The sequence below is a fragment of the Oratosquilla oratoria genome, chromosome 6 (assembly GCF_046742065.1).
Source record: "Oratosquilla oratoria isolate Oo_2021 chromosome 6, ASM4674206v1, whole genome shotgun sequence".
Lineage (NCBI taxonomy): Eukaryota > Metazoa > Arthropoda > Malacostraca > Stomatopoda > Squillidae > Oratosquilla > Oratosquilla oratoria.
The window spans coordinates 42,203,089-42,213,088 of NC_134782.1; the positions used below are offsets into that span (position 1 = coordinate 42,203,089).

Genomic DNA, 10,000 nt, shown 5'->3' on the forward strand with positions numbered 1-10,000 from the left:
ATGGATGGATGGGGTGAAAGGGGCATTGGGGAAGAGGGGAATGTCTGTTGAGGAAGGACGGGAGAGGGCAGAAGACAGGGGTGAATGGATAATGGTTGTATATGGATGATGTTGTGATGTATGAGGTGGAATGGTTGGAGGGTGAGGTAGTATGTGTGAGAAAAATTTGACGCAGCCCGAAGGGATTTCTCCCTATCTTCTCCTTTTCTGCATGAGGGGACGGAGTGGGGGGTCGCCGATTTAATGAAACGACCTTGCTGTGGACAAGATGCAGGGATGACCCGTCATCCAGGAGGTGCCAAGATAAGAGGGAGGGTGGAGGGTAGCGGAGTGTATTAGGGATGGAGCGGGTGGGAATGGTTTTTATGCCTTTTTCTTTTTGGCTACCTCCCCAATAAGGGGGAAAAAGCCTTTGGTATATGTATGTATGTATATATATAGTGTATACATATATATATATACATATATATATGTATATGTATAATGTATATAAATATGTGTATATTGGTACATGTGATGATGGACAAGATATATTTACAACAGACGGTCAATCTGGTCACACGTTGTATATAACTCAAAGAAGCGGTCAACAATGCTAGACACCTCAGGGCTACTGTCTTCATTCCCACTGCCTCCATTCGATTTTATTCAATTGAGAAATTACTCCTCCCCATCCGTAGCGACAGGACTAACAAGTATATAAGAATGGGGGAGACTGCAAGAGACCATAAGGTCTACACTAGGCAGTTCCATGTCTATTACCACCTATCATCCCCATCCATGAATTCGTCCAACCCTTTCTTAAAATAACCGATAGTTCCAGTGCTCACTACATGGTTGCTAAGTCTATTTCATTCGTTGACCACCCTATTAGTAAATCAGTTCTTGCCTATTTCCTTCTTAAAGCGAAATTTGTCTAACTTAAATCCATTACTACGAGTCTTGCTCTGTTGTCTTAATATGATGACCTTGTTTGCGTTACCCTTGTTAAAACCATCGATCCACTTGAACACCTCTATTAGATCACCCCCGCCTCTCCTCGTAAGGTAAATTTCTGAGACCATGTATTCTTTCGGTCATCCTCCCCTTTACTGATTCTAGTGAATTGATGTCAATTCTATAGGACGGAGACCAAAACTGTTCTATACTTTTTCATAATGTTTGGAAAATATCACTTATATTCGTCAAGTTGGGGGTGGGGGGTGGCGGTATCAAAGTGAACGAAATAGCTGGCCACATTTTGGTCCTTTAGCGCAGACTTGGCAGCATCACTTCGCCGTCAATATCTCTGTTGAGTTGAATGCCCCATTAACCAGTCCTCGACTCACATCGTTTTGGAGTTGATGTATTTCAGTGATTGACTGTCTACATCCCTGTATCCTTTACTTTAGAGTTTAGAAATTGATGTAAATGGTTATATATATTGACCTATTGTTGGTTTTCTGTACTTGTAAGGAGAGCACTATTCCTATTCTGTGAAAAAACAGCTGAGAAAGAATAACGTGAATCATAATTTAAACAAGAATAGTATTAAAACGAAACATGTAAGAGTGCAAGCACACAAATCATAAAGATCCACCCTGCGTCCACGGACAATTGAAATGCGACATTTTTCAAATAAAATACGTGTTGAACATCCTTTCCGCAAATATTTTTAGAGAACAGAAATCCCGATTGATGTCACTGGATTTTCATACTTTCGTAGATTTGAACAAGGGGCTGATCTATTCTATTCTGATATTTCTATTTTATTTTTAATTACTTTTTTTGTGGGGGGGAGTGGGTTTGGAGCTTGGTTCAAAGGGCAATCACGAATAGGTATTAATTGTTGATCCCTGTTTTGTAAAACAAATACAACAAAGAAGCGAATTAAGATGAGTAACTGTTCTGTACAGCCTTATCAAGCAGTTCTGAAGACGGAGGTGATACATCCAAACAGAAAATACAAATATCTTTGTTGACATTTTATCTTATTTTAATGTATTTATTTACTTATTTATATATGTATTAATTAGATTGTCTGTGTACTGATTTTCATATTATTTCATTTATTTATTCAATTATTTGTTTGCTTATAAGTCTATATATTTATTAATAATTCATTTATTGACATGTAATTGTTAAGAACATTTCCTTCTATCTACCTCAGACACAAACACAACTATTCTGCCAAGTGATTTAGAGTGTCAATACTTGGGACGGAGGTCAGGCGGATAGGCGGTTCGAGACTACTTGGCGGCGAAGTGAGTTCGTAGTAAAGAAATCATATTACATTAATTTCCCTGCTGCTCCGAATAAGTTTTATGTAAAAAGGCGCCGTCCTCGGTCTCTCTGAGAAAGGGAGTTTGTGACATTAAACCTTTAGAAAAAACATGTATGTATGTACAGACACCTATCCACATTTGTCATGTGTTTATGGTCGTAGTGGGGCGGAAAGATGGCCTCTTACAGAACATGGATGAGGGAGCAACTTGATGGGCCTCCCTCCCCACTTCCCTTTCTATTAATAGATGACCCTCTTTCCCCCATCTCTAACTCTCTCTCCCCCTCAAAAGTGGACACAAGCAGTCTCACTGCATGTGTGTTCATGATAATCATCTAATTCAAATTCCGGGCTTATGAAGCGTGCAATTTCATAACAATCCCTAACTCATAATACCCTCCCCATTTGTCCAGTATTTCGACAAAATTTAGTCGAGCCTTTGTAGTAAAGACTTCATGATGTAAATATATGGAAGACACAAAAGTTCGACGTGGAAAAAATATTTGTCTTAATTCAGGTTTGCTACTGAGCGGTATGGTTGTGGTTGGAGATAAATAAAAAGGACAAAACCCTACGAGTTTAGCTCCTTTTCTGAATATCACAGATAGTGCAATTAGACACACACACACACACACACACACACACACACACACACACACACACACACACACACACACACATATGTGTGTTTGCATGCGTGCTAAATATGTCTCCTGCTCTTGTTTTGACTTGTACGGTAAGAAGGCGTGTTTACAACCTTGAGATGTCAGAAGACGTGATTCGACGACTGAGGAATCCGGAGGGCTCGAGAGAAGTTCCAACATTTGAATGACGAGTATGACAGGGTGGGGGTGGTGTAGAAGGAGGAGGAGGAGTAGGAGGATGCTGTGACTCTAAAGTATTACAGCAGAGATGATGCATATGTCGCCTCCTTGTCATATTCTGGAAATTGGGACAGTTGGATGGGAAGCTATTCACTCGTAATCGTATGAGAAAAAAATATATATATACAATTCAAATATAACCTGTACGACACAACACGTATCTCTCATAAATTAATTTTTTACTACTCCATTTTATCATTTGTATGGAAATGATGTTTTATGAGGTGTGCAGGAGGTGCTAAATAATTATTACTTTTTTTTAAATGTATGGGAAAACAATTGGTTATGCCGAGCATTGTAGAGTGCCAAGATTTTGTTTACTTAATTAATTTCAAACACAACAAAATCGTTTGTGTACTCCTAATGTTTAAAATGACAAACTACCTATAAACACAAACTGAATGAATATATTATCTTGTATTTATAACAATTGTCAACTTAGAAAAAGAAATAGAAATGCCACCCCTTAATACTTCGTTTTCTATGGTCGGAGGGGCCCCTAGACGGTTTTAAACATATTTGGCGGGAGATGGCGTAGCTTGTCACTTGTTGGCCGAGCGAACTGGCTTAGTGTGTGTTTTGGCAGTGCATGGGGAGGTTGTGTGTGTTGCGCGGATATTACTTATGCTACCAAGGAGACAGGGGTTTGCGAATATAGCCCCATTCCATGCCATGGGATGAGGGAAGAAAAACTGCCTCTGAGGACTATATTACAGAATTTTATCAATCATGTGGATACCCTTGAAGTGAAAAGAAGGGAAGGTGACGATGGGCAGTACGAGGCTGAGTTTCAGGTAAGGAAGACGCAAAGCTGTTCAGATTCGTGGTTGCCCCACTGGTAGTCTCTCAACTCCCTAACCTTGCATACTGACGTCAAGTTGCAGTGGACGTGTTTAGGGACTTGTGTCGGTGCTGGACGAACTTGGGTTCCGCCACGTGAGTGGAGACCCAGGTGATGACCAGAGTAGAGAGAGTATTGAGATTTTATGATATTCTGTTTGTGTGCGTGTGTGTGTTTATATGTACGTGTGCATGTGGAGTTGTCTTGTGCCAAACGCAAAGACGATATAGTTTAAGTCTCAGATGAGAGTGTGGGGGGGAGGAGGAGAAGGGGTTGGGGGGTGCCGACGTAACCCCCCCACCCCACCCTCACACTCCTTTGCTTTACATACCCCCTTCTCTCCCTCTCACCCCCATCCACCCACCCCACCCCACACCACCCGTCCTTTCGAAGTCAATGCCGCTCAAATAACAAGTCGAATGCGTTGAAATAGACTCAATCCAACGGAGACTTGGTTATACAGACTTCTGTCTCTGCTTAACAAAGGTGATGTGTGATTGTGAGCGATAAAGGAGGGGTGGGGAGAGGTGGGTATCTTCTCTACTCTCCCGGCCCCATTCCCTCCCTCACCCTCCCACTCTCCCACTCACTCGCGCCTCCAGAGATGTGTTATGGAGAGTCGGAGCTGGACAAAGATCAGGTGAGTAGTCGCGTTCGGATCTGTTGCGAATGACCCGGGAATCGTCTTCGTCTGTTGCTTACGCAAACGTGTTCTCTGTGTGTACGCGTGTGGGTATGTGTACGTGTGTGCGTTTTAGAGGGACAGGCATAGCATATATGGGTATGTTTTACGTCCTCGAGAGAGAAATGGGGGGAGGGGGAGATGGAACCTGATAATTTGGTGGAGGAGGTGAAGGTGGAGGAGGAAGACGTGGAGGATGGAGGTAGAAGTGGGGATCCTGCATTGCGCCTTGGAGGAGGGGAGGCAAGCGTTGGAGAGGTAGTTGGTCTCTCCTCCGTCTCCTCTCTCCTCCTCCTCCTCCTCTCCCTTCCCCTTCCCTCCATCCCTCCATCCCTCTCTCCCCCTCTCTCTCTCTCTCTCTCTCTCTCTCTCTCTCTCTCTCTCTCTCTCTCTCTCTCTCTCTCTCTTTCTTTCTTTCTTTCTTTCCCTCTCCCTCCCTCCCTCCCTCCCTCTCTCACTCTGTCTCTCACTCTGTCTCTCTCTCTCTTACTCAGAGATCTCTGGTCTGTCTCACTCAAGCATCAACCCGCAAAAGGCAGGAAGGATGGTTTTACCCATAACCATTTTTTTTACAATAAAACTATTTCTATTTCGTTTGACTTCAACCTTGCGCGATTTTTTTTTTTTTTTTTTTTTTCTGCGGGCACCAGTCTCTCCTGCCGGAGGCATCGATGCCGCAGCCAGCCGCAGATTGACGGCAACGCAGCTGAGACGCCCTAGACTGACGTCAGCTAGTCACTTGTTTACCTCTCTCTCGCTCTCTCTCTCTCTCTCTCTCTCTCTCTCTCTCTCTCTCTCTCTCTCTCTCTCTCTCTCTCTCTCTCTCTCTCTCTCTCTCTCTCTCTCTCTCTCTCTCTCTCTCTCTCTCTCTCTCTCTCTCTCTCTCTCTCTCTCTCTCTCTCTCTCTGCCCCTACGTAATATTAGATCATACTCGCAGGATACTGTTACACTTTCTGGTATCCTGGACAGTATGCCTCTCTGCAGTCAACTGGTATTTCCTAGCACTTAGATACTACCAGGATAATCAAGAAACTCATATTACCAATTTCAAGAAAAGCTACCAACCCACATATAATTTGTGAAGATTAACAACCCCAGAAAAGAACTTGCATTATATAAATCGCCCCAACAGTGAATATCATTTAAAGTTAGGTTAGGTTAGGTTAACAGCAACCACCCCAGATATTCGCTTGTAATAATGAAAAACCATCAAATAGTTGTGGGATCGCGGATTTTTACGTTTTTTTTTTTTTCTGAAAGAATGATTAAGATTTCCTGTCGACTGGGAATAAAGGTCAATTTGATGTACACAGGGAATGTGTGGATCACCCAGTTTCTCAGGCGATTAAAATCGCCTGAATATAAATGTAGTTGGATCCTTTCTAAAGGATTCGGATAAAGTCGGGTATAGACTCATAATGTTTACCATTTTTTTTGTTCTTTATTGGAAAATTTATCGATAGGTATCATTCATCCATATATATTTGCAATATTTATCTATTATATAACCTAACTTAAGTGTTTATTTACTCAGTTATTTACTAATTGGATTTATTTTCGTATTCCTATATTTCTATATATACGATTTATAACTAATATATATATATATGTATATATATATATGTATATATATATATGTATATGTATATATATATATGTATATATATGTATATATATATATATGTATATATATATGTATATATATATATATATATGTATATATATATGTATATATATATATATATTTGTTTATATATTCATAATTCATTTGTTTATTTGATTTGCCTATTATACGTCTCGCATCCCCAGACAAATTTATCGTAGTCCATTGTAGTATTGGCCATTCCGGCTCTCTCCCGAACTTTGCCCCCTTACCCCCCCCCCCGTCCCCCTCCCCCCGCGAGGATGACCTTGAGCCGCGGGGATGCACCTCTTACTCCTCGTCCTCCACCTCCTCTTCCTCCTCCTCCTCGTCCTCCACCTCCTCCTCCTCCACCTCCTCCTCCTCCTCCACCTCCTCTTCCTCCTCCTCCACCTCCTCTTCCTCCTCCTCCTCCTTTTCCATCTCCTTTCTCCATTCCCTTCATCTCCTCCTCCTCCTCCTCTTCCTCCCCCTGCCAATCATGATGATGGTGATACCCTGCGGCCAAAAAAGATTTATCCTCCTCCTCCCCCTTTCCCTCCGCCTCCTTCCTCCTCCTCCTCCCCCTCTTCATCTTCCCCATCCTCTTCATCCACCTGTTCCATCTCTTCCCTTCTACATGTCACCCACCTCCTACTGTTCCTCCTCCTCCTCCGCCTCCTATTCCAGCTCCTCCTCCTCCGCCTCCTCTTACCTTTTAAGGTCATGAATCTTCCGCTCCCCGGTCGCTGCGTGCAGCAGCAACTACGTCGAGGGGCGACCCACCGAGGACTTTTTTTTTTTTTTTTTTTTTTTTTGGGGGGGGGGGGTTGGAAGGGGTGTCCCTCCCCCCACGGTGCCCCCCCCCCCTCCAATGTCGTCCTCGTCCAGCGTCACGACTTTTCCCGAAATCTTGCAGCCCCGAATTCACTGGGGGGGTGGGGGGTGCGGTTGGGGAGATGGGGTAAAAGGTTGGGGGGCATACTAGTGGCTGGCGTTCACACTGAGGATACTTGATTTTTTCAATAATTTATTTATCAATTTTATTTGTGTACTTGTTCATATATATTTATTCTATTTTCTATTCATTCTTTATTTGTTTTATATTATTTATTTTATTTGTGGAGTACTGTATTATTTTCTGAGGCGTTTCGTGTGGCTTTGCAAATCCTCGGGTCATTGTCTTCAGAAATGGAACAGAAATATCCCTTGTGAATGTGCATGTGTGTGCGTGTGAGCGCGCGCGCGTGTATGAAATATTTATATATGCTCCGAATGGCAGATTAATTCCAGTCGTACTTTGCGAGTTAAAATCAGCTCGCAGTGACCTTTCCTTGGCCTGGAAGTCGTAGCACATAGGGCATAGGTGACGCTCTCTCTGGATCGCATCTAAGTGACTCCTAACGTAAGCTCCCAACTTTGTGAAGGTAAAGTGTGAGGGAAGGGCTAGGTGTGTTTGAGTCAACCGGTACATCAAGTGATGACATAAGTCCGCAGTCTATGGTACCACCATTTCTGTACAACGGAGGGGGTTAGGTAGGGACGTCCCCCCTCCCCCCCCTCATATGTTCATACAATTGTATATTTTATCCTTGATAACGCCAGAATATTTATTCATCTGTGAGGCTTTTTTATTTTATTGATCCGATTCGATGTGTCATTTTCGATGTCTGCGGCAAGACGATTTTGATCCAGGATGGGGAGGAGCGGGGTCGGGTGGAGGGGGGGGGGACTTCAAGAGGAAACGGGGACGAAGTCTGACTCGTCCTTGAAGTTTGTCCTCTGTGGAGAAGGAACTCCTTGTGTGAGTCACAATAACCTTCGTCACCTTCTTCAGTGACAAGGCATTCAACGCAGTTCTTCACACCTTGTGAACCATGAACCCACTCGTGGTTCACACCCTGTGGACCATAAACACCTTAGTTTGTCACAAGTGTGGGTGCAACCCGAAAAGTAATTAGTTTAGTGGATGTTTAGTGATACGGTTATGTTGATGTGATCACCAGGAGGCTGCATGAACAGTGATACATAAATATGTGGTATACGCCAAGTCGAGAACCTACTAATGTTCACTGCCTGTGGACCATGAATCCCTTAGTGAACCATAGTGTCCCAAGCCGAAAACTAGTGGTGGTTAGTGGCTGTTTATTGATACATTTTAGTGTTGCTTGGGTTACTAGGAGGGTGCTAGAACAGCAGTACATAAATATGAGGTATGCGTGAGAGACTAGGTCGAAAACTCCTCAAACTATGAGGGTTTTTCCCTTTTGAATAAAATCACTTAGCGGCAGTAAGAGAACGTTCTATAAGGACGAACTGTGGCACTTGGTGTCGTTGAGATGGCTTGCTTTGGGCTGAATAAAATCGCTTGGCGGCAGCTAGATAGGAAAATTATTAGGAACGTTGCTCCCTGTCACTTGATCTTGCTAGTCTTGCTCAAGTTCCATTCGGTCTCTTAGAAAAGAGTCTCTAGTGCAAAGACTAATATCTAGACCTTTTTCACTTGCTAGAAACGACATCGTTCTAGTTGTCGCCAGATGGTTCTGTTCAGAGGAGTTCCGTAACAGACTAAGAGACAAGTAGATAAATCGAGAGGCATTACAATACGGTGTTTTGATTTTCACCTGTGTGTGTGCACGTGTGTACTTTTACATAAAGTATTTGAAATCGCATTCGGACAATTGAGCAGAAATTGGGATTGTGTGTATTTCAGCAAAACCGCGCGCAAAGCAGAGAAATTATCGCCCATTGCGCGTTGGCAGGCAACGACCCTAACACCCACATATATCAGGGAGCCCCGTTCACGTTCGGAGCCGTTCGCCTTGAGAGAACGTGCGCGCGCCGTTCGTGTCACGGTACGTTCCTCTCTCTCCTTCTCCTCCTCCTCTTCCCGCTCTCCTTCAGTCTAATAAAATCGTTTGGGGACAAAGTGGATATAATTTCGAAAGAGATCGTTGGATACAATTAAATGTGTAAATGACGCTACTGTCATTTTGTACTCTTTAGATAGTAAATATTACTCAGATTGTGTGTATGTGTGTGTGTGTGCGTGCGATTCACCATGGTCTTGGATCACGTGTTGGACTCGTGATCGACAGCTATTTCCCTTCCAGAAAAGAGATCAGAGCTCGTATATGACCGATCTATGGGTAATGCTGTGACCTTACACACACACACACACACACACACACACACACACACACACACACACACACACACACAACTCCCCGCCCACGAGAGTTGGAGTAACAACCCGCAGCGTAGCGATACTGAAGTTATTTCAGCCCTAGGCGGGATTCGAACCCGGACCGCCGTAGTGGCGGCCGGGAACTCTACCAACTTTGTCATGTGTGTGTGTGTGTGTTTACCTAGTTGTATTTTACGGGAAGAAAGCTTTTGTATCTTTCAGCATCCAGTTTGATCTTAAATTCTTGTATATTTTTTGCTCTCACTGTTCTCTCATTCAGTTTGTTCCAGATATCTATCACTCTGTGTGTGGTTTTTCAGATCTCTTCTATAACTATCCTTTTTATGTTTATTTTCATGTCCTCTTGTTTCTCTTTTATCCCACTTTAGTAAACCATCTCTATCAAGGACTTCCATCCCTTTCATAATTCTGTAGATGGTTAGCAGATCTCCTATTTCTCTTCTGTGTTCCAGGGTTGGTAGTTCGAGTTTGTCTAATCTTTGTTCGTATATCAATTTGGA

The 10,000-nt window shown here is 43.1% G+C and overlaps 1 protein-coding gene across 6 annotated transcripts in view; it reads left to right on the forward strand.

Moving 5' to 3' along the window:
* The first annotated feature begins 3,722 nt into the window (after nucleotides 1-3,722).
* LOC143026451 (uncharacterized) overlaps nucleotides 3,723-10,000 on the forward strand; it is a 308,848-nt gene continuing 302,570 nt past the window's right edge. For all 6 annotated transcript variants that reach the window (XR_012966490.1, XR_012966491.1, XM_076186856.1 and 3 more), the window contains exon 1: nucleotides 3,723-3,941. Coding sequence is in view for 4 of the 6 variants with exons in the window: in XM_076186856.1 (XP_076042971.1) it covers nucleotides 3,825-3,941 (117 nt within the window). In the remaining 2 variants the exon portion in view is untranslated. The remainder of the gene's footprint in view (nucleotides 3,942-10,000) is intronic.